This window comes from Cavia porcellus, unplaced genomic scaffold, assembly GCF_034190915.1.
Source record: "Cavia porcellus strain 051 isolate PalLab524CR breed Dunkin Hartley unplaced genomic scaffold, mCavPor4.1 scaffold_14, whole genome shotgun sequence".
In the NCBI taxonomy this organism is placed as follows: Eukaryota; Metazoa; Chordata; class Mammalia; order Rodentia; family Caviidae; genus Cavia; species Cavia porcellus.
This window is the reverse complement of record NW_026947497.1, coordinates 71,002,237-71,027,627: the sequence shown is the minus strand read 5'-3', so window position 1 is coordinate 71,027,627 and position 25,391 is coordinate 71,002,237. Positions and strand designations below refer to the sequence as shown.

The following is a 25,391-nucleotide window of genomic DNA, read 5'->3' as shown; positions in this document are numbered from 1 at the left end:
GACATCGTATAGGAATTTCCTTGTTAGGTCCCCAAATCGAATCCAGTTTCATCAGAAGCTGTTTGAAAATAACCCACTTTTCTCATATCCTTCCCACCATCAAAGCTAAGTTGCAGAGTATTTTTTCTCTAAGCATTCTTCCATGTGTTGTAGGAAAGTTTGTAGAATATTCATTCTCTGTGCTCCTGGGAGCCTGAACAGATCCTGCTCTGACCACAAGAGCCATGGAGAGATCAACAAGGAGACAGGACATACAGACAGCAGGATGTGCTTTGCAAGCAGGAAAAGCAAATTGACAGAGGGAACAGAGCGTAAAGTCCCCCCCAAAATTCAAGGATCTCCACCTGCAGATCTGTCTTTCCCTGTGTGTTTTGACCTCCAAAGCAATCCTGCTTTACTAAGGTACCTAGATAAAGGAGTGGACTCTAAAGATAACAAATGGTTGAAAACAGGCTCACTACTTAAACTTAATTCAGCAGGGTATTTCATGAGTCTGTATTCAAATTCTCTCTTCCAGAGTATTTTTCTACGAAAATCAATTAACACAAAATTCTCTGCTTCCTATTCAGGCAAAGTGCCTTGGAGCTTGTCTTCCAGTACCTCAGTCAGTAGCGACATCTAGTGGTCACATTGGAAAATGACAAGAACCTCTTTCAGCCGTAGAGAGAAAATGAAGCCTATGCTACACAGTTCGCAGACTTTGTTACTCACTGGAATCACCTGGGGGAATCTTTACAAACTACCATCATCTGGCTTCTCTCTTCACAGATTCTGACTTAATTGATAGAGGATGTGATGTGGGTGGCAGGGCTTTTAAAGGCTTCCCAGGTGGATCACCAGGTGGAGCCACCAGTTTAATTTAAATGCCTTCTCTCAAATTGAATCCCTTAGCTAGGGAAGTTTGCCTGTGAGCAGGGCACTAAAGCATGCACATGTCCCATGTCCGCGGCAGGCACTCAATTCTCAAGGAGTGCTTAGCCACATAAACTCTCTGCCGTGTAAGGATGGTGACAGTTTCATGTGTATCACAGGCAGTTCCTGAATTTCGTTCCCTTCGCGAGAGACGCGATGGTAGTAGTTTCTGTGGCTGTCAAATGTGAAAGTTCTGCGTCTGTGTCAATTTGTCAGTTATAGAGATTTTTCCTCCTGTGTTTGTAAAGTAGTATTTGGGCATTTAATAATGCAACGAATGTTTTTTCTGGCAGTTATTACATTTGGTCTCTTTAGTTTATTTGAGTCTCATTTGCAATTGTAAGCACTTGCATGAAAGAAGCTTTGTTTCCAAGTGATAAAATGGCTATTTTTGTAACTTACTATGCGGAGTAGTATGTTAAGGATCACATGGCAAGATGCAAGCTAGAGGAGACAAAGAACTTGAAGTCAAATCAGAGAAGGGAAGCCAGAGAAATTACAGCATAGGGCAAAGTTTGGTAAGAGTTATTAGCAGAAAGAGATTTACTTTCGATCTGTGGAGAAGCAATCAAGAAAGGCTTTGTTGAGCCGTCATTTGAAGTAAGCTTTACAGCATAGTAAGGTTTCTGTCTTTGTTTTCTTTTTAGTGTGCGTTAATAAGAATAGCAGTGTTCGTTTGGGGAACGTGGTATATTCATAACTTGATCACTTTCAGTCATGTTTACTTTGTTTTCCTTTCCCTAGTCCCTCGCTGATTCTCTTCCCAATTTCTAAGAATCTACCTTCCCATTTTCTCTCATCTGTCTTTTATTTTATTCATTGATTTACTTGTATTTTGGGTTTCCCATATAAGAGAAAAATACGATATTTAACTTTCTGAGTCGGGCTTATTTTGCTTAACATAACGTTTCCCAGTTCCATCAATTTTCCTGAAGATAACATGGTCTCACTCTTCTTTCTGGCTGAATAATACTTCTGGAGATGTACTGCATTTTTGGTATACATTCCTTTATGGGAATCTAGGCTGGTTCCAATTTAGTTACTGTGGATCACATTGCTATAAACGTGAGTATACATGTGATACCATATTATGCTGTGTCAGAAATGTACTTAGCAATGATATAGTTGAATCAAATGGTATTTCTATTTTTAGATTTTTGAGGAAACTCAATATTGCTTTCTGTAGTCATTGTATTGGTTTACAATTCCACCAGTAATATGGGGAACGTCCTTTTTTCACCCATTTCTCACTGGTTTACATTATTTTTTACACTTGGCAAAACCATTGTGGCTGGGGTGAGATGAAATCTCAATGTGGTTTTCATTTGTATTTTCTAATAGCTAAATTGATTGAATACTTTTTTATATTTATTGGGCATTTCTACTTCTCAGATGTGTGTCTTCAGTCCATTTGCCCATTTTTTGTTTGAGTGACTCAGGAGAACTATTTTTGTTGTTGTTCTTTATATATTCTAGGTATTGATCCTCCATCAGAAGAACACCTAGCAAGGAATTTTTCCCATTCTGTAGGTTGCACTTCACTCTGTTGTTTCCTTGGTTGTGAAGAGGCTTTTAAATCTGATGTAATCCAGTGTGTTGATTCTTGATGCTGTTTCCTGTGTATTACACTCCTATTCAGGAAGTCATTACCTGAGCCTGTGCCTTCAGGTGTTTCCCACATTGTTGTCTTCCAGCAGCATCAAAGTTCCTGGTTTTATATCTAAGTGTTTAATACATTTTTGTTTAATTTCCCTACGCAGAGATATGGATCTAGTTTCAATTTTCTGTATGTAGCTCTCTAGCTTTCCCAGCGCCATTTATTTAAGAGTCTGTCTTTTATCCAGTGTATTATATTTTTTCCCTTTGTCAAAAACCAGATAGCTATAGGTGCACAGGGTTGATTTTATATCTTCTGTTCTACTGATTGGTCTGCTGTGTGTGTGTGTGTGTGTGTGTGTGTGTGTGTGTGTGTGTGTGTGTGAATGCCACATTGTTTTTATTACTGTGGCTTCGGAGTAATCTGGCTCTGGCATTGTCAGCCTCAGCACTGCTCTTTACCCTGACTCTAACCTGGCTATTTTTTTCTGATTTCATATGAATTTTAGGCTATTGTTTATCTCTGTAAAGAGTATTTTTGTAGAATAGGAAATGCACCAAATATGTAGACCATTTCTCCTAAGGTGGCCATTTGAATACTATTTTTCCAATCCACGAATAAATGAAGAAGCTCCATTTTCTAAGGTCATCTTCAATATCTTTCTTTAGTGTTCTGTCATTTTCACTTTAGAGTGCTTTCCCTCTTCAATTAGATTAATTCCTATATATTTAATTTTTTTGAAGAAGCTATTATGAATGAAATTGTTTTCATGATCTCTTTTTCAGTAAGCTTGTTGTAGTCAAGTTTGTGCAGAGAACAATTAGAATCAGGACATGGATTTTATAATATTATTTTTTATGCTGGACACCAGGAGTTAACACAAAGAAATGCAGGAAATCTATCCACAAACACCAAAGACATAGAATATTTAGTGAAGGCCTAAATCCCACAGCAGTGTCCCACGCGAGTCCAGATGAAGACCAAGAGTTAATGACAGTGTCTCCCACGAGTCCAACTGGCGGACCAGAGCCCACAAGAAGGACTCACGCCAATCTCTTTTATGAATCTGTGCTGGGAAGGCCCAGAGGTCAGCGGTGGAAGCCAGAGAGTCTATGTCGGCAGGGTGAAGGAGCTGTGCTGGTGGATGAGGGTCCTACACTGGAGCCAAGAAATCATACTCACAACAAAGACCAGGACTTCCCTGAAAGCACCACAGACATCCTCAGTGACGTGGAGGCCCTGGGCTCCTCCTCTAGCAAGCACAGTGGAGAACATGCCAGGAAGCCAGCATGACAAGTTCATCCTGGAGACCAATTGGCACACGTCTTCCCCTCTGGAGCCAGGAAGCGATGCTCGATGTGAGGACCAGAGCTTCTCCAGGAGAACCAACAGCTCAGACAGCAACTTGTAGGAGAACCCACAGTACCTCAGCGCCTCAATGTAATAGCTTCTTCTTCTCCCACATCTCTATTTATGCTGGTAAATTTATTCAGGTGGAACATCTAAGCTCAGCACCATGGTTATATAATCCAGCTGGCGTTGACCACAAGTTCTTAATCCATAACAGAGCTCATTACTGGTCACAGTAAAACTACTAATTTTTTGTGTATTGATTTTATATCCTGCCAGTGTACTGAATTTGTTTATCACATCTAAAAGTTTTCTGGCAGTTTTTTGAGATCTTTGATATAAGGAATTGTGTGTCATCCACATTAGCTTCTTTTTCTATTCATTTTTATTTTATTTTTCTCCTGCCTGGACTACTCTAGTTGAAGTTTCAAGTAATGTATTGAACAAGAATAGTGAGTATAGATACCCTTTCCTCTTTCCTCATTTTAGAGGAAAGACTTTTTCTCCATTCGGTATGATGTTGGCTGTTTGTAAAATGTGCTCTTCTATTAGTTTGAGATAAGAGCCTTCCCTACCTATTTTCATCAGAGGTTTTATCATGAAGAAATGTTGGATTTTGCCAAAAGCTTTTTCTGTATCTATTGAGATAACTACATGATTTTGTTCTTTATTTCATTTATGTAGTCCATTATATTTATTGATTTATATATGTTGAACCATCCATCCTTGCATCTCTGAGGTGAAACTAGTTTGGTCCTGGTGAGTGATCCTTTTAATGTGTTGTTGGATGGTATATTAAAGGATCTTATTATGGAGATTTGCATCTATGTTCATTAGAGATATTGGTATCCAACTTTCTTTTATGTTGAGTCCTTTCTGATTTTGGCTTCACGGAATAAATGTGAAAGCATTCTTTTTCCTTCTGTGACATGGAAAATCTTGAGAAGCATTGGTGTTAGTTCATTTCTAAGGGACTAATAAAATTCAACAAAATCAGGTTCTGAACCTTTCTTAGTTGGTATAATTTTTATTATTCTATCAATTTTTTGCATATTACGATCAGTTTAGATTTATTATATGTTCTTTGGTCAATTTTGATAGGCCATATGCATGTAGAAATTCTTCTATTTCTTCTAGATCCTATGATGTATTTAACTACAAGTTTTCAAAATAATTTATAAGCATGACCTGGATTTGAGTGATGTCTGTTGTAATTTCTCCTTTCTCACTTCCAACTGTGCTGGTGTGTTCCTTCTTTCTCTTTATTTTGATTTCTCTGAGGATTTACTCATCTTTTTTGTCTTTTTGCAGAACTACCTCTTTGATTCATTGATTTCATTGTACTTTTATTTCCCTTAGTCTTAATTTTACTAATTTCTACTCTGATCTTTATTATTTATTTTCTTCTACTGATTCCGGTGTTTAGTTAGCCCTGTTCTTAGGATATTGAAATTCATTGTAGGTTATTTATTTGAGATTACTCGGTTTTTCTAGTCGAGAAACTCATAGCTATAAACTTTCCTCTTGGAATTGCTTCATGTTCCACAGATTCTGATATGTTGGTTCCATTATGATTTGGTTTTAGAGTGTTTTCAATTTCTCGTATGGATTCTTCCATGAAGCACTGATGATTCAAGAGTTTACTGTCTAGTTTTTCTAAGGTTTCTTTTGCTATTGATTTCTAGTTATCCCACTGGGTTCTCATTCTGTGGGATGTAAAAGATTGTTTCATTTCTTTACTTTTTATTGAGAGTTACTTGCTGGCCTAAAATTGTGATTTATTTTGGGCAAAAATCTGTGAGCTGCTGAAAGTACTGTATATTCTGCTGTTGTTGAATGTAACATTTTGTAGATTTCTGTTTAATTCGTATATTCTATAGTAGTGTTTAACTCTCAAATTTTTGTCTGGTTGACATTTCTATTGTGAAGTGGAGAATTGAAGTACTCCACTGTTTTAGTCACTTTTCTGTTTTCTGAAACAAAATACCTAACATCCATAAGTTAAAAGATAAAAGTTTATTTGGCTCACAGTTCATAGAGGTTTGAGTTCATAGTCAGGGCTCCAGGGCAAGGTGATATGGTAGTGGGGCTTTGCAGAAAAGAAACCATGAATGGCAAGCAAAAGACAATAAGCAGTGAGCTACATACTCCAAGCAATTAACAGCAAGCCTCTTTCTGGGTTTTACGTTGTATCTAGGCTACTCACCTTAGGGTGGATAGCACTTACACCTTTAATGCTAGCACTATTAATCCTAGCCTAGCACCATGAATCAATCATGCACTGTAGATCCAACCACCTTTCAAAAATCCTACCTATGACCACATAAGGCTTTAGGGGGACATCAAACACAAGCCATAACCTTCTGCTCTGGCGCTCTGAAGACTCATACACCTCATTTATTCAAAAGGCATTTAGCCCATCTCCAAAACTTGCCAAAATTGTAACAGTTTCAGCATTGCTGAACAGTCCAAGTCCAAAGTCTCCTGAGATTTAAGACAAACTCTTAGCTTCAAGCCCCTGTACAAATGAAAAGAAGTTAAACGCTTCCTATACAATGGCAAAAGATAGACATTTCCATTCTAAAGGGTACAAAGAGAGGGGTAGAAAGGAATGAGAACAAAGCAAGGCCAAAATCCAACAGAGCAAACATAAAGCTCTTCATTTCCATGTCCAGCATCTGAGAAAGTGTTTAGCAAGATATGAACTACAAAGGTTTGGATGGCTGTGCTTCTATGGCACTGTGGTGGTTGTAGCCCCCACAGCTTCTCTCTTAGGCCGGTTCTGCTCCCTCCTTGCAGTTGTCTTCAGATGATCCATGTTCTCATCTCCAAACTTTTGGAGTCTCCCCTTGCACTTTTTGCTTCACACTTACAGCTTCACAGCCTGTCCTCTCAGAGGCACACTGTCTGGCCTCCCAGGCTTTCTTCTGAAATATGTATGGAAGCCTCCCTCACCTCACAACTCTTGCATTTTGCATGAACCTAAAACCAGCACTATGTGGATGATGTCAAGGTCTTCCACCAGCTAGAGCTGTACCGAATGGGGCTTCCTTCTCTCTTGGCTTTAGTGGTTGGGTGCCTATGAACCAAATCTTGAGAAACAACTCCTCTAGAACAGTACCATTCTGGAACATGGTGCTCTGAATATTTCTTCTCAAAACAAAATAATCCATTTTTGCAATTTTGAGACTGCAGTGTGTGGAGTCCTGCTGCTTCTTGTGGTGTCCTCAGGATATCTTTTCTACTCTCCTGTCCCTTCCTCAATCAAGATCTCTTTTACTTTGTCTTTGCAGTCCACAGCTTTACTTGTTCTTCCTTTCTGGCCAGACTCACAATGTTTTAAATCATTCTGCTGAGTTTTTGGTTTTCTTTGTTGAAATCCCTCATCGGTAGCCATGCCGCAAGCTCAGCATTAGACTGTCTTGAAATTTCTTCTGCCAGATTAATATAGTCTGCCACTGTTAGTCTCAGACAAAATCCCTGGACAGAAGCAAAATGCCAATATACTTTCTTCCAGAGTATAGCATGCATGTTCTGGAGTTCAACAGCCAATGCAGTGCTTCCCAGAAGAAATCTAAGCCTGATCTTTACTGGCTTCATTTCTGTTAGCTTTCTGATCTTTTGAACTCTGACCGGAATTTCCCAGCCATTCAAACTCTTTGGAGTTCATATCTTGCCAAACACTCTGCTTTTTCAGCTTGCATCTCTGAACTTTTCCAAATGCTTGCCACAAGTCAGTTCCCAAGGCTCCTGAACTCTTGAACCACATGATCAGGTGTAGTCACAGCAATGACCTCACTTCTCTGGTACTAAATTCTGTCATAGTTACTTTTCTCTGGCTGAGACAAAATGGTCAACACCTAGAAGTGAAAGGAGGAAAAGTTTATTTGACTAACAGTTTACGGAGGTTTCAGCCCACAGACAGCTGGCAGCAAGGCAGGGTAGCAGGACAGAGGGACATCACAGAGGAAGAACATTCATGTCAAGCAGAAGACAGGAAGCAACTAGCAGCAAATTATAAATAACTAACAACAAGTCTCTTTCTGTCCCTTATATTGTATCCAGGCTAATTGTGCTTGAAGTGGATAGCACTCACACCCTTAATGCGAGCACTGTACCATGAATCAGTCACACACTCTAGGTCCAGCCACCTCCGAAAAAGCCCCACCTGTCACCACATAAGGCTGTGAGGACACAACACAAAATATGACAACTACTGTGACTTTTTGGTGTCTATATGTCCTTTTATAGCAAGTACTATTTATTATATGAATTTGCTTATGGAATATTTGTTGCATATATGCTTGTAACTTCTATCTTTTCTTGATTAAAATTTTTCTTTAACAGTATGTAATTAGTCTTTGTCTCTTCTGACAAATTTTAGTTTGAAGTCTATTTTGTTGAATTGTATGGATATCATCAAAAATACAGTGAATATTTAAATTTTAAAAATTTATTGTAGTAAAAGAAACACAGTCATTAACCCCTGTGAAACTATTACTGCTAACTTTAAACCCACTTATTTCATAATTCTTGCCACTTGCTGAAGCAGTTCTAGAGATCCTCTTTCATAAGCATCTTTTTTAGAGCTTTTGTGGCTGTCTTCCTGTCCTGAACCAGTTCAAAGCATTTACATTGCATGATTATGCTGACTTTGGTGAAGAGCCAGAAGTTGATCAGCACCAGATCCAGTGACAGTGGATGAGGACACAGCATCATGTTTTTAAGAATCTGCACTTCCATAGCAGCAGCATGTTGTTTATTCTGCCTGATGAAGATAGTCTAGGAAGGTGACTTACAGAACTGCTTCAGACATAACAAGAAGGATGAATAAGTGTATTCAAAGCATGGCGGGGGGATTCTGAGCGGGACTAATGCAGTATATCATTTACAAACTTTAAATTTAAACTTTCACTTTACATTTGGATCACATCACAGAACTACTCCTGTGTTCTTTCCTGACCTGGCTGCTTAAAGTATTGTTTTCCAGCATATTATTGTCACTCTTTTTATGTCTCTAGAAACAAAATGTGTTTCTTACAGATAGCATATAAATGGATCTTTTTTTTTTCTTCTCACAAGGAGGAGGAGTAGTAAGAGCCATTTAGGGAGAAGAGTTTTAGATAAGGAAGGCATTCTTCCATGAATGTGTATTTTTCACCCAATATATAGGAGTGTTTGCCAAATGTCAGTAGGTTTTGTGTGCACTGGAAATAGGGCAGTGACCAATACAAAATTCCCTGTTCTGCTGGAGATTACATTGTAAAGGAAAGAAACAGAAAACAAATACGCAAAAATATAACCAATTGCAGCATTTTCTGACTGTGCTGGATTACAGGTGGAAAATGGCACAAGAGAGCAGATTTGAGACAAGTAAACAGAGAGGTCTCTCCCAGTGTGTGATTCAGGCACTAAATCACAAAAAGATCAAAAAAGAAAAACACCTGGAGCAGAGTATTCCAGCCAGAGGACAATTTGCAAAGGCCCAATGACAAGAGTCATTAAAGTTATCAAGAAAAAAAGAAGAGTCTGGGGTGATATCTCAGTGCTATAGTGTCTTGTACAGGGCCTTGGGTTCACTTTGCAGCACATGAGAGAGAGAGAGAGAGAGACAAAGAGACACTGACAGAAGGAAGAAACAAATGAAGGAAAGAAGAAAGAAAAAGGAAGAGGAAGAGTGAGAGAAGAAAGGGAGAAAGGGAGAGAAAAAGGAAGGGAAGGAGGGAAGAAGGGAGAGAGGGAGGAAGGAAAGAAGGGAGGAAGGGAGAAAGGAAGGAAAAAAGGAAGGATGGGAGGACAGGAACATGTTGCTGCAAGCAAGGAAGTAGTATGAAAGTAGAATACAGAAAGGGTGTTGTGGCTCAAATAACAAATGTGAGTTTTCTTCTAACTTGTGGGAAAGCATCCTACCTCACCCCTTTCAGTAAATCCCCAGTCCTGAGAAATTACCAGAATCACAAAACTGGTCTAGCTACTGTCTGCACTTGGCCTTACTACTAAAAGAGATGGAAAAAGAAGTGGAAAATTTTGACGGATTTTCAGGCAGACTGACTGGGTCTGAGATGAGCGATGTGGCATAACAGAAAAGACAGGATACAGAGAGAGCATCCAGAGCAGCACAGCATCCAGACAAGGACTGGGGAGGTCTCTGGGGTATGCTGTCTTCATCTTTGAGGTCAGCTAGGAAGGTGGAAAGCTGGACTATAAGGTGAGGAGAGGGAAGCAGACAAAGTAAGGTTAAAGAGGACAGAGAGATTTGCGTCCGTTGATTTTTCATAATCATACTGAGAACACTGAACCTGGAACTTCTAGCAACTGGAAGTCCTTCCAATGTTGTGAGCTCTGTCCGGGAAGGGGTATGGTCAGATTTAAGCAAGCAGGATCCATGGAGAAAGGCCTTTGAGTTGTGAAACAAGGAGACCAACATGGAGGCTTCTGAAGCAACCAAGTTTCCAAGAAGAGGCATTTGCCCTTCTGGAGGCATTGGGCAATGGCTGGGACATTTTTGTGGTTGCAACTTGAAGAGATGTTATTGGCTCCCTGTGGTAAATAAGGGCCAGGGGCATGGCTGGCCATCTACAGCACGCAGGATGGCCCCACATGCAAGAAGTTATCTGGTCTAAAATATCAGTAGTGCCAAGGTTGAGGACCCCTGCCCTACAGTCATGTGATAGCAGTGTTGCTTGAAGACAAAGGGACAGATATTGGATAAAGGTCAGGACCAGATGGCTTATCAGAAGGAAGAAATCAGGGTCAGTGTTTGAAGGCAAGTGGTAATCTGGTGTGGGAAGAGCATGAAAAGAGCAGAAGAAATCTGTGGGAATTACATGATGAGTTCAGTCTGAACACTGAACCCACTCACTGGGAGATGGCCGTAAGGTCATGAGGCTGAAAGAGAAGACAGTGGCCGAACACACAGCACAACCTTGCAGGAACAAAATCTCGAGAAGGAGTCGCTAAGGACATAAAAGTGTCAGGACCAGAACCTGGTCTGGGAGTGAAGATGAGGTTGAATCCTCAGCTGGATTCAGCGCCAGTTCCTGCACAGACGGAGCGGGGAGCATTTGAGAACCATCTGCCGCTGGGACTGGTTATTTTGTTTGTCACATAAATGTGTCTCTTGTCTTTTTTTGCAGGAACGAATAAAGGCCGATGAAGTGATTGCAATTCTGGATCAAGAGCAGCAAGGGAAGCATGAACTGAGTATCAACCCCAAGGATGAGCTATAACAACGAGAATGTTCTAAGAAATATTTATTTAAGTTGTTAATCTTAGAAGAACCTTTTTATTTTTGTACAGAATTGTGGTATAAATTAACAGGTTAATATGAGTTGCTCGATCTCCTTTCTGTTCCTATCGATCCTTGCTTCCTCTAACTCTGTCTTTCATGGTTTTCTTCAGTTACCTTCTTGAAGCCCAGTCAGCGGTCCATCCACACACCACACACCACACACATGCAACCCAGCACACACACACACCGCACCAACCTACGCACAACACATGTACAACATAACACAGATACTACTACACACAAGCAACAGGCAGATATTCAAACACCACATACAATGCACCATAAAAACATGCAAAGACCCACCATATGTATGACATAATACACAAACATACAAACACATGTCATCCCTACAAAATAATACATCATTATATAAACACATATCACAACACAAACAAATGCACTACACAGACAACACACTCACACACCACACAAATACATAATATTCAAATACAGAAACAAGCCATATACAAATACGATACCATACCAATAGACACAACGCACAGATACACAAAATCCCACCATGTATAGCATACAGAAATATACACTGCACACACTGATGACATATACAGACATGCACTACACACACACAAAAATACAACACACATGTCCAGAAACATGCACAGAAACACACACACACTTTATTGCATGGACACAGATCAGAGGGAATAAGCTCGTCCTTTGTAAAAGCACAGCTCTGGTGCATTCCCCAGGCCTAAAGTTAGCATGTGCCTTGGTCTTGGTGGCCTTTCTGGCTTATTGCCTTTCAGTAGTATCTGTCCCCAATGTCCTGACCCTGAGCTCGGCCTCCTCTGTCGCCAGTGCCAGCTCAGCTTGGTAAGCCCTCTGGTAGAATCTGCGTTGCCTCAGCCCTCAGGGGCACAGAAGGCATCCAGGCTCCAGGAAGGAGCCACAGACAAGGACTGTGAGATAGGGTCACCGGTCTTTCCAGGGCCCCGTGGTGGCTCTGTGGCTCTGGCATTTTCACCAGGGGGGCAATTTACATTGGAAGCTCTGATCCATTGCCGCCAGTGCACTGGAGGGGTATCCTGGCAGTTGGAAGTCATATGGCAGCTGAAGTGGAATGGCCTTGCCAGCAACCTCGGAACAACACCTTAGTCCCCCACGGCACAGGGCACCACAGGGGGCCGCTGGAGCATCACAGCCACTGGAGGAGAGGAATGCTTTGTGTTCCAGTCAGGAAACACACCCCTGTTGACCCCAGGCTTCATCTGCCCCTCCCTATGGTTGCTGTACAGCTCACAGACCCTGCTTGTGTCTGAGCTGCTTAATAAAAGGACCCTTATTTTCATGTCTGGTTTTCACTTGTCTTCTCCCAGGATGTATTTTCTCTTCAGAGAGTGCTTTTATGGCCCTCTCAGTCCCTTCAGTGACACCTTGGTTCGGAGGAAGGGAAGCTCCTTTGGAAGGGCAGAGCTGCTTGGTGAACTGAGTTGTGCATCCCAATAATCAATAATGTCTGGTTCTTGAGTCCAGTGCTAGCGGGAACAGCAGGGACATTGCGCTCTCTAGTTGGCTTTACTTTACCCACAGGGAGCCAGGATGTGCTAAACTACAGACAGATCATCAGCTTTGCTGGGTGGCACTGGTAGAGGTAAAATTTACTTCTGCCATTCACCACCTTGGTTAATGGTTAGAACATTCACTCTCCAAAAGAAACAAAAAAAAAAAAAAAAAAAAAAAAGAAAGAAAGAAAGAAAGAAAGAAAAAAATGAGTTTCAGTGATTGATGTGCCATCTGTTTGCCTTTCCAAACCTTCTGGTTACAATTCCTTCACGGGAGTGTGGAAAGAGCATTAGATTATAATTCCAACCCTGTCAGGTTTGCCTTGCTGTGTGACCTGGAACTGTCCTTTTTCCCTTTCTGGACTTCGATTTTCTGCTTCTCAGAATGACATCATTATTTATAATTGTTTTGAGAAGCAACCCCCTCACTGTCACTCAAATACAAAGAAAAAACAGAAAATTCTTTGTGAAAATCTCCACAAATAGGATGGAGCTGATTTCTGCAGACACTAGGAGGAGTGTGAGTGGATTCATTACAGGTGTGTGATTACACAACTTTACACCCCATTTTTAGGGCTCGCAGATCCAGTGCTTTGTTATTTGTTTGCTTTGCCCCAGTGAAGTGCTTCCTGGCACTCAGATTTGCTGATAGCAGAATCTGGGCAGGGATCTGATTTCTGTTTTCTGGCAACAAGACATCAGCAAATAAAACAGTTCATTGGCTCCTCAGAGCTTCTGCTTCCTGGGTACGTTGAGTGCTCTAGGAGAGGCGAGGGCTTTGGCTAGGATCCGATCATCAGCTCCCCGGGAAGTGGGCAGAGGCCTCCAGAGATGTCCTGGTGAGAGACCCGAGTTGTGCCTTTACTAACAGCACAGGCGGTTATTCCTGCTGGGCTGGTTCACCATGCTGCTTTACACCTGGAACATCATGTCTGTCCTTACGCGTTTGTTTTTAATCTGCTTCACATTAAGCCATACATAATTTCATCCAAATATTTAGGGAGTGGCATTCGATGCCAGTGTGCTAGAGAGTTCCTTTTGTGGAAGAATGGGACAAAAAACTATCTTGGCATTGAGCTCTTAGAGCTGGAGAAACTTCAGCAATCCCAGTCCAATTTTGTCTTTCCATTTGGGTAGAAACTGAGGCTCAAGGATGGTCCTGTGGTTACAGAATTAGAACAGCCAGAGCCGGGGCTAACCCTAAAGCTGCTGAGTTTGGTAACACAAGAATGTCTGGCCAAGAGCAGAGGAGGCAAGAATCCAGGCACAGAGCTTGTTCCACTTGGGGGGTAAGGTCTCTTTATCCATTTGGCCAAAGACTTGCTCACTAACCCATCAGTCTGCAGGTGTGGGTCAGTGGGGAAACAGAGCCATTCCATTTCACATAAGGGTGGTGTTTGTGGTCTGAGGGGACGCTTAACAAAACCTCAGTGTTTGGAGTCTCCACATGTGTCACATGGAGAGCTCGCATTTCCCTTGATGATTGTCCCTTCTGTGTGGAAGAAGCCAGCAGTTCATAGTGGCTCTGCTTTCATCGCATTATTGTACTGATGCTTCTAACACAGAGCATGTCATCATAGGAAGAGGAAGGGGTGGTGAGCTTGGAATGCAAGGCCCAAAGGAGAGCGGAGAAGTCATCACTTGTCCCTTCACATGGAATGACCACGACTGAGCCAAGTACAACTTTCTGAGCCAGACGGGATCAAAGAGCATCAGGACTGCTGCTGCCTGGTCATCCTCCCAGGCGATGAGAAGTCAGATGTTATAAGATCATGAAAACTTGCTCTCTCTGGTCCCTCTGCTGAGGGATGTATGACAATCAGGTCGGCATCACTCCTTGAGATGCACTGAATATGAGCTGTGTGATTCAGATTGCTGCAATCCCGTGTCTAATACCTTGTGCCCAAAGCCGCTTTCATAAAACTCCCAAGAAGGGAGAGGATTCAAGTTTCTATTTTCTCTCTCTCTCAAAGGCAGGCAGGACCTCGAGCTCAAACTTCTAAAGAAAAGATCCCCGCAGGACCAAGGTATCCTCTGACCCTCTGATGTGTTTTGTTTTCCTCACAGCCCTTTCTGTCCGTTGACGAGGAACCATAGTTTTAATGCACACATCGTCAATGACGGATATGTAACATTTTTGGCATTTAATCAGCTGAAAAGAAGCCATGCAATGAGTCAGAGCCATTTAATAATATATAGCCGTGAATTTTAATTGAAGTACAAATGCTGAATTATTTCCCGTAAGACAGCCACAGGGAACAACTCCCTCACTGACGTCAAAAAATAAAGAGGTAATAGGGGGCCACCTCACTGGCAGCTTTTGCCAAAGCATTAAACATTCTGAGGCAACTGACAATAGTATGGATGAGAAGTGGGAAAAAAGCTGAAATCCAGTCCACATCCAGAAGCAGGAGCCATTTGGCAAAAATTCTAAACCACGGGCCCATGGCTGTGCGTGCTCTCCGCCTCCTGCCAAGAGGCCTATGATGTGATCTCCCCACCTAGTTCCAGCAGCCCACCCACAAATCCTCTCCTCCAGATAATGTGATGTTCCAGTGTGAGACATAGTGCGTGTCTTGTTTTGGACCTTGTTGATGTCTTCAGGCACATCACGACAAGTAAAAATAGTATCCGTCATTCTTTGAGCCTGCTCCTTAAGGCTGAGGATTCATTCTGCCAACCACCCCATCCCCACATGCACACCCCCAACTTTCCTCCTTTTCATTCGCGCCCCAGCTTTCCTCCTCCTCTGAAAATCACAGCATTCTCAGTGCCTATTGCTGACCTCTGAGGCCAAGCAGTGTCCTGTCTGGAACACTCTGAGCGTGGATCCTGGTTTGCTCTCCAGTGGATGCAGTTGTCGAGTGAAAGGCTGGGTTAAGCTCTGGTGGAGTCAGCTCTGGCATCAAAGATCTTGTTAAGATCCACAATAAAATAACCAGAGTGTTCCGAACTTCCCTTTTCTTTACATGTTGCTGGGAGGAAACTGTGAAGCTCTATTTATTCTCAAGACACACTTTTACTGGAAAGTTCATGTTATGCTCGAGGAGAGAGAAAAATGAACAAGACATGCCCTGAGTCTCTGCTCAGTGGGCCAGCCACTGGAGAGACTCATTTCAGAGTTTGACGGTATTTTAGCCTTACTAGCTCCTCTTGCAACTTACTAATCATCTGCTTTTGAAGAACAGAGCAACTTTACATATAGAAGACTGAGTGGTTTGATTTTTCCATTTCAGTCATGAACCAACTATCACTTGTGTGAGTCCACATGTGTGAAAGTGTGTTCGTGTATGTGTGTACATGTCCTGGACCCCTCTTATCAAACTGAGGTGTCATCCTACAGGACAGCAGTGTGGTGTTGCAGCTCCTAAAAATCCTATGCAGACCTGGGCTAAGCCTCCTTCTCTTCATCCACATTTATGTTTTTGTTTTTGAGTTACTGCCTGGTGGTGGGAGGGGATAGAAACAGGGACTGAGCAGGAAGAATTACCTGTTATGTCTCATCTTTCTCAACTTGTTAACCATACATCCCATTGTTTCAAAGGGTTATAATCATGGTTGGCATTTATAAAGTTTTTTTATGGTCTTGAAGTACTTGGCAATCAGATATAACTACATAATTATCTCAGAAAACACATCAGTGCAATGTTTATTTGGTAGATGATGGAAACCAAAAATCACAGGGACGGTGGTTTAGTGAAGCTCTGGTTATGTCTGAATTAATTCCTCAGAGAGCTTTTTAGCAAGTAAATACTCTGTAGTGAGCTGGGAGAGGTATATTTAAAGATGAATAAAATTTTGTTTCTTCTGTTGAGAGACTCAAAAGTGGAAATGAGCAGTGTACAGGAAATAGATGTTATGGTAGGAGGATTCCGATAGAGATAGTTGGAAAAGGTCAGGTGAATTCATAGAAGGGAGTGGATGGAAAGAGGAAATGTTTCACAGAAGTAACTCCTAAGCTGATCTGAGTGGCTACAAGCAAATAATGATCATGTGACCTCTCCCGTCATCACAGAGTCCTTGACCAGAAGGTGTTGAATTTGTACTTGGTGTCCTCTTGGATTCTGGAGTATGGAGGCTTCGGAGAAGTCAGCAGAGTGGTTTATTTTGAAGTAAGACGAAAGGGATCTTAACTATAGATTACCTTAGAAAGCAACATGCTGTGAAACTCTAAATAAACATCAATTAAAACAAGTTGTAATGTATTTCCTGTGAGAGATATTACTTAAGTCAGTGGGATGTAGCCCTCAGGAACTGGGTTTTCTACTTAGAAGGAAAGGATGGGGAGGTGTCAGAAATAGCCACCCACCACCACTGCAGACTGCTCTGCCCCGACCACTTCCTTTCCATAGGGACCTGTAAAGCTTTCCACCCTTATGCCCTGTAGTCAGTCAGCTCCTCCCACTTTTGTGTCAGAAATGGAAATAATGAGGGCCTTCTGGCCTTCAGGTATGAGGTCTGGAAAGCTGAAGTATTTGGTAAACTCAGTAAATCTTTTAATAAAGTCAGAAAGGCATGTGTTACTTTATTGCATCTTTTTGAGTATCACACAAGGAATGAGGTTTCAGACTCTTGGTAATTATTGGAAGAAAATTTCCTGCAACTGGGGTTAAGGGGCCAGTTTGCTTCACTTAAAACCAATGGGTCAAATGGGATGTCACACAGCCACAAGTGTCCAATCACGCTTATTTTGTTTGTACTCTCTTCCTTCTTTTGGGCAAGGAGGAGGAGGTTAGATTTTGCGAATGCCTTTGAAGGTCTTAGGCAATCATATTCCTTAGACTTAGAATAAATTATATGGTTCCCAAGGTGCAGAAACTGACTTCAAGGCTCCTGGGTACCAGAGTTTTATTCTGGTTTCCCAAGATTTTCCAGTGTGTGGCAACAGTTGCTGAACAGACATCTCGCTTTTTGTGTTTGTTTGTTCCATATTTGAAGAGCAGAGTCAGGCACGTCTTCCTTGCAAGATAATATTAACTAAAATTATATTTCTTTGAAGTTAATATTGGTAATTACATGAAGATCCTCCCCTCCCCCAGTATCCAAGACAAACTGTAAGCATCTTTTAACACATTTGATTTCCAAGTCCTCTTCACTTTCAGTTTCTTCTGCTTTTAGCCAGTTTGTATTCAGTGAAGAGTGGGTGCAGAAAGCCTTGGGAGCTCCCATGAAGTGTAGATTTCTGAGAGAACATCCCATTTCCCTTCATCAGTAAGCATTGGGGTCGCTAAGCTTTTCACAGATCCCAGGAGATGTGATGATTATGGAAAAGGAAAGAAACCTGGAGGAGTTCCATAATTGGACTCCATTTGTGGGAGAATGCCAGGACTCTCTAAGGACTTGTCGCAGTTCTGAGCACTTTTGATTTTGACTAACAAAAAAGACAGGAGGAATGGTCTCGAGCCATCTGGCCCCACTCCCTCACAGCAGCGACGGAAATCCAGAGCGAGGTGACTGTCTCCAGCAAGATGGTTGCTGCTCCGGCTTCCCACCAGGCAGGTCAGGTGTGATGAAAGCTCTGTTCTAACTTGCCCAGCTTTCCTCACCGGGAGCACTGGAGTCTTCTCTGAACTTCCAGGCCTGAGGGCTAAGCATGGGATACAGAGGGTTTTTTCTTCCAGACATTCAGCTTCTGAGTGATGTTTTGGTCTCCAAGGGTAATAAAAGGACATCAGATTTGCTCCCTGTACCAGGAACTTTGCTTTGAAGCACTAGTGCACCACTTCAGAGACTGAGTACCAAACAGGGCACTGGTACTGGGGGCCCCAAAGTGTGCCTGGCTACCGGGACACGCTGCCCACAAGGGCAACTGCTAGCGAGGCTGATTCGTGAGCATGTCAAATATGACTGATCACCTTGTGCAAGCTAAGCTGCCCTGCCTTCAGAATATATAGATAGAGCACATCACCACACCTTAAACTCTATAGAAAAAGTATCCCATTTACATGAAGAAAGAAAACACAAAATAAGTAGAAAGATGTTTGAATGGCCACCCATGCTCGGCACATAGTGCTTCTTGTTGATCTGAGGTCAGTGATTGTCATTCTAGACCCAGGAAAACTTAAAGGTCCAAATCATGATAGGGACTCTGAGGGAGAATCATTGCCACAATAGTGCTTGGCAGTGAGAACTCAGCAAATAAAAGCTCCTGCAAATTCTGTCTCGTAGTTGCAAGGGCCTCAGAGTGGTCCTGCACTTATGTGAGATTTGCAAAAACTGAGGCCTGAAGAGAGACGTGGTTTATTCTCTTAACAAAAAAATCTTAGTGGCAAAATATGGAGTGAGATGCAGGTTTCCTGACTTCTAGTTCAGAACTATCACAGTGATCTAGAGAAAAGAACAGAAGAGAAGAGAAGAGGAAGAAGAGAAGAGAATTGGAGGAGGGGAGGAGAGAGGACAGGCGGGGACAGGTCACATACCCTTGCACCCCTTGGTATCATTAACTGCCTCTTTAATAATGAATACATACCCAATCCTTTCAGAATCACAGTCTGCGTCTTTAAAGAAAAGTCTAGAGATACTCTTGAGCTATTTGAAGACTTGATTGAGATAATAAATGAATGTGCCCTGAATACAGCAGGTGATCATTAAAAGACAATGCCTATATTTCCTATCTGAGAGCCCCTGGAAGAAAAGAAAATGAATGGGACCAACAGTTCTTAAGTAGTGTTTTTCCAGTTCTCATGAGTTCCTATTTTAATGCATAATCCCATGGAGAACCTCAGAATCTTTAGAAATAATTTTCATATAAATACTTTGAGAAGCAGTCTCTGTGCATAAAAACATGCATACTTATTGCAAAGGAGAAGAGACGCTCATTATACCCAATTAAAGTTTCCTAACTGCAAAGCATTCACAGGTATAGTAAGAGATACCTGGCTTTCTTACAGCCAATGCATGTAGCCTTTCTGACTAGCTTCACCTGCACCAGGATATTTCTTTCAGATGCTTCCTCTGGTCAAATGTATTTGTTTTTGCAAATATATTTAGTTATATTTTTGGTACTGGGAATCAAACTCAGGACCTCGCACTTACTAGGCAGGTCCTTGTGCCTCTGAGCTAAACTCCAAGGCCCACTTCTGCCATTTTAATCACACAATGATTTCTCCTTATTCCTTTTCTTGAACATTCTCTCCCTTGCTCTTCCACGGTCTAGAAAGCACCAACTCTGGTTGGCAGCAGGGGGCAGTGTTAGCCCATTAGCTTTAAGGAGTAAGGAAAAAGTTCTAGGCATTTATTCATTCATTCATTCCCCCATTTTTTCATTCCAGCAAGTCTTGATTTAACATCTCTTGGATATTCTCCAATGAGAGGGATGTGAAGCAAACATCAGAGGTGACATTGGCAGACCAAGTAGGTATCGCATGCACAAAATAACATGATACGTACCCATGCCAAAGATGCATGTTGTGAAGTATTAAAGAAGAGCAGGGTTCTGGGTAAACTTGCGAACCCAGGAAGAATTTGTAAGGCAGTTGGTCTACAGAGCTTCCTCAAATGAGTAGAATATGGAGTGGTAAAGATGAACCACATCTCAGACAACACAAGCAAAAGCACAGTCACACATTGCTGTGAACATCAACACAATAACCTTGACAACCAAGTCTTGTGTTGGCAAATCCACTTAACAATAATCATCATGGCTCAATGTGGGTGGCAGCTTTTGCAACCATGATGTTACTTGGCCCTACAGCCAGCCCATTACTTACGCTCTTGAGGTGTTATCCTAATTGGACCAATGAGAAAATTCAGCTTCCTGGAGGAAAAGTGACTTGGTTAAGATCACACAAGCAGTCACTGGTAGTCATGGAGTCCACAGGTAGTTTTTCTCTTTGTGAATGCTGAACAAAACCCTGAGTTTTGTGACATAGGCCTTCCTGCAAGTGAGGGTTCAGGATGTAGGGTATTTAAGATAAATTTCAGCTATTAGGGTTTCATGTGGGTTGCTGGGGGATGGGAGGTGCTTGATGGAAAGGTAGGCTAGGATACTGGGGCTGAGACTTCAGGGAAGTGAGTCTGAGAGCTGGAGAAGCAGAAATGGGTGGTTACGTGCTTCTGTATACCAACATTAGCAAGGTGGAGTTGGAGGGGAAAAGGGCAGGTATCAAAGAGACGAATGAGGAAAACATTGCAAAAACAGAAGGTGCAGACAGGGGAGATTTGGGAGTAGTCTGCCTCAAGGAAAGGGAGATGGTATCATTATCGTTATCTGTAATTGCCATCATATGGAAATAATACAAAGCAGACTGGCTTCTAATTGGTTTTATACTGGTTTGAAATTCTCTACAGGCAACATCCTTCCCATTGCCTGTTCCCAGGAGGTTCCATCCCTTGGAACCCTGTCCTCCCCACACTAAGTCCACCATTGTCAAATCACATGGGTCAGGTTCGAAGGGGAGGGATTTGGTAGTCAGAGACTAAGAAGAGGCATTTAAAGAAAACAGAAATGAGTACTTGGGGGCTACCAAAGAATAAAAAGAAAAATCATGAGTCTAAAATGTTGAGCCTAGGAAAATAATGACATTATTGAAGCAAAGAGGGACAGAAAGGGAAAATAAGCAGACTCTATGTGGAATGTGACCTTATTGGACGTAAGATGGAATATTTTAATGCAAATATATTTCCTACTCTCTTTATTGATTGCATGATATTCATGTTTATCTTCACCATAAAACCTGTCAATGACATTCTTGAAAGATTCTTCACAAGTAAATAAAATGAAATAAGGGGGGGGGGATTATCCAAGTCATTATCACTCCATACTTAAAACCTTTTCACCGACATCAAAACCAATTGCAGGATTCTTATGTTTACATAACTCTGCCTCCTAGAGCACTTGCCTACATTTTCAATATACATATGGTGCCATTTTGTTCTTTGCTTCCTACCTAGCCCCTACCATCTTCTTGTGTTCCCTCCCAGAAGTTTATATTCTCTTCTGTTGACTGTTTTCTTTTTTTCCTTTGATTCTGGAGATTGAACCTGTGGAGTGCTGAGCCACATTCCCAGACCTTTTATCTTAAGACAATGTCTCTGAGTTGCCCAGGCTGGCCAGGAATCTATGATGCTCCTCCTGTCCCTCCTGAGTAGCTGGACAGAACATTGTCACTCTTCTACTGCCACTCCAGCTCCACTGGGAAACTTAAACAGTAGGGTAGTTTCCTTGGAACCAGGAGATGTTACAACTAGGAGAGTCCTGGACAAAGGCGAGCAGTTGGTCACCTTCCATCACGTTTCTTCTGTCATCTTGGATATTTCTTCCTGCAGGAAGCCTTGTCGGACCGCCCACATGCCTAGACTGAGCTCTGTCTCCCTGCTGAATAGTCCGCCCCACCCTCTTGCCCTTCTGTGACCTGTCTCTCATTCCCACTGAGGTTATGTCTGTCTGCTCTTCTACAGAAGCTGCTTTTGTGCTACCACCACTCTTAGAGTCCCAGTCCCAGCCACCATGCTGTTTCAGGTGAATGATTGCAGTATCCCCTAATGTTTCTCCTTACTTCCGCTCTAGTCTCCTTTCAGAATATCCTCTCAGTAGCATCAGACCATGTCACTCCTCTGTTCAGAAAACTCTTTGCTTTTCCCACTCACTAGCTAAGATTTTATAATGGTCTGTGAGCTCTGAGCCAGCCTTCTTCTCTATATCCAGTATACTCTACCCTTCTTTATTTGACTCTGTGATACTCACTCCCTTCTTGCCCCCAGAACATGCCTAGCATACTCATGTCCTGGAGCCTTTGCATCTACTGCTGCTCGGGCCTGAACTATTCTTCCCTCCGGTGTCCATCTGACTCATGTGCATCACATGGAGGTCAAAGTGCACAGTTCAAGGGAGGTCTGCCGCAATATCTCTTTGCAGTGAATTCTTACAGTTGCCACATCTACTGCCCCTTGTTGCCTAAGTGTTTGCATGATTTACTATCAAACTCTGTGTATTTTACCTGATTTATGTTGTTTATCGAATACTTCTCTGTATTTAGAAAATAGATTCTAGGGTAGGAATGCATCCATTACTCTACTTCTAGAGTTTACCACAGTACATGACACAAAAGAAACTCAGAGGTAGCCACTGATTAAATGATTGAATGACAGAGGGAATGAACACAGCAGCCAGAAGGCTGGGAGTGACAGTTGCAGATCAGCCACTCAACGATTTCGGACTAGCACTGAGGAAGTTATTTTCTAACTCTGTTGTTAATCTCTCAGCAATAGAAGGAAAGAATGGGACTCCATATTCTTTAAAGTTTCTATAAATGGAGATACTCTGAAAATCCATGAAAATAAGAACCAGAATCCAAATTTATTATTAAGTGGGGTTCCAAAGCAATAAGCTAAGACTGACACAGTTAGGAGGAGGATTGTGCAAGTCCCAGCTGGGGAAAAATCTGTACAAGAGATGTGAGAACTTCCTGTGCGAGGAAATGCAAAGAAGGCTGGGGACAGGGCCAGGCTGACATGGACAATTCCTTGCGAGGCTGGGTTCAACCTCAGCCCAAGGATAAATTGCCTTGGCATCCTGGAAAATGACAGCAGGCCAGGCTGATTCCCACCTGATCAACCAGTCCTGCCCTGATACAATTTGGGAATAAAACTAGAACTCTACCTGGAAACCTTTCCACACACCTGCCTGATGGCACAGTGGGTGTATTTTCATATTAGTCATCTGAGGACAGAGAGCTTAGGAGAAGACTTGGAAGTTTGAGGTAGTCCCATTTGGAACATGTCAACTGTTTAGAAAAAGGAAGGAGTCCACCGTGTATATCTCTGTCAAATGCCATGCAATCATTGGTCTATGTAATAAGTCAGCCACCATCTCAGAGAGGACACATGGACAAAGGGTGCCAGGGATTGAATTTAAAGGTGACTCTTCAAGAGCCACAGCTGCCACACCCTGGACTCAAGGGACCAGACCGGTTATTCAGCTTCCCTTGTATAGCTAAGGCATGAATACAGTGGAACACAGTAAGGTCAGTGAGTTACTACTCCACAGTAACCAAATCTGCAGTGTTTCTGTGATTATCAGGTAGATCTCCCTCTGCTGTTGTCACCTTGTTTGGTAACATAGGAATGACAAGTGTTGCAAGTGTAATGGTCACTGTTGAAATGTCCTGTTGGCAGCGTGTGCGTGTGTGTGTGTGTGTGTGTGTGTGTGTGTGTGTGTGTGTGTGTTTACCATTGTCCTCAGTCTTGACAGAGCAGCTCTGGGAACTTGGTTTCCACCTCAAGGAAGTAGTCATGGGTTGGATTTAGATTCAGCTAACAGATATCACTCTTATTTCATGCCAGACTTTGTATTGGCTGTTTTTTGATGCTTAAAATCTTGTGACTTAGTAGAATCCAAACCAATGGTGCTGCTTACAAACAAGGAAATTAAGGTGCTGAGATGTTAAGTGACATGCTTAAGGCCTTAATGAGAACAAGATACGAAGTCAGGATTTAATGATTTTTAAGATATGTCTCCAAAGAGCTAATTCTTCAAATTTTAAAATCTTAGGCAAAATACTACCCTTATAAAGAGGAAAACTCAAATGCTAGGATTGCAGCAAGCATCAGGAATTTGGAGGCCATCTGCTGACCCCACCCATATCTTCCTCCAGGGTCTCCATAGAGGTCTGCGGAATGCGACGCCCTAGGCCTCCAGGGGCCCAGATGCAGACACTGGAGTCTTTCTTGTAAATGAGTCAGAACTCAAATGTGGAACTCCCAAGTTTTTGATAATTTACAGAATTAGAGATGGTAAAGAGTGCTAGGCACCTAACAAATCAACAAGTTCAATAAGTGCACATTTAATAAAAGGATGAGTCCTGGCAGATTAGGGCAGTCATCTAGTCATTTGTTCTCTTTCTTCCAAAGAAGTGATGATATATTTATATATATTAATATAACGGTACTTGTGTCCAAATAGGACAAATAAAACTGAGGCAGGGTTCAGGACACCCTCCATGCCAGACCTTACTTTCTTGTCTTTGTGAGGAGGCCCCAGGGGTTCAAGAGAAGGAATGAAGGCAGCTAGATCACTCTGGGCAGGGAAGTGGTACTGGTAAGTGGTCTGGCCTAACTTAATAACTGACAGAGCCACCCGGGTGGATTATAGTGGAGAATCAGCTCTAGCTTTTAAGCGTTCCTACAGCAGCACATTCAAAATTTCTTGTTATCCACAAAACACCTTTTTTTATACTGCTGATGCCCCTTCCTTTTTAGGCATAGAATAAGAGGCAGGAAGGAGCAGACTGTCTAGCTGCCAAGTGTCACCTCCCAGAATTCCACCCAGGTCCACACAGGTGTGGATCCCTGAAGGGCATTGCCATGAGACAGTGCTGTCTCTGGTAATTGGGTTGACATCATCAGGCGGCCTTAACGGATTTGAATTCTTTCCATAGCTCCTGTCACCACCTATCTAGCGGTGAAAGCCCCAGGTTTGAAGCTAAGTGATTAGGCAAAAGCAAATGAAAGAAACTAAAATATCACCCTCTCCAGGAGAACGGATTCCTCCTAGGTCCTGAGCAAGACTCCAAAGAGGGAAATGCAGAGAGTTCTAGTTACCTACAACAGGGTGCAAGTCCAAGGCTCTTAGAACTGGCCATTGAGCACTGGTCACTTGGGTGACATGCTGTGTAAAGCCTGAGGCTGCTGAATGAATTGTCCCTGAACCTGACAAGACTGACAGATTGCTGAACAAGTGCAAAGAGACTGCTCTATTCCTGAATGAATTCAATCTCCC

The 25,391-nt window shown here is 42.2% G+C and overlaps 1 protein-coding gene across 2 annotated transcripts in view; it reads left to right on the top strand.

The window, feature by feature from the left end:
- Nucleotides 1-12,459, top strand: part of P3h2 (prolyl 3-hydroxylase 2) — a 146,136-nt gene extending 133,677 nt beyond the window's left edge. For both annotated transcript variants that reach the window (XM_003476941.5, XM_063261231.1), the window contains exon 15: nt 10,996-12,459. In XM_003476941.5, the coding sequence (XP_003476989.3) occupies nt 10,996-11,088 (93 nt within the window). In that variant the 3' untranslated portion in view covers nt 11,089-12,459. The remainder of the gene's footprint in view (nt 1-10,995) is intronic.
- Nucleotides 12,460-25,391: the final 12,932 nt, after the last annotated feature.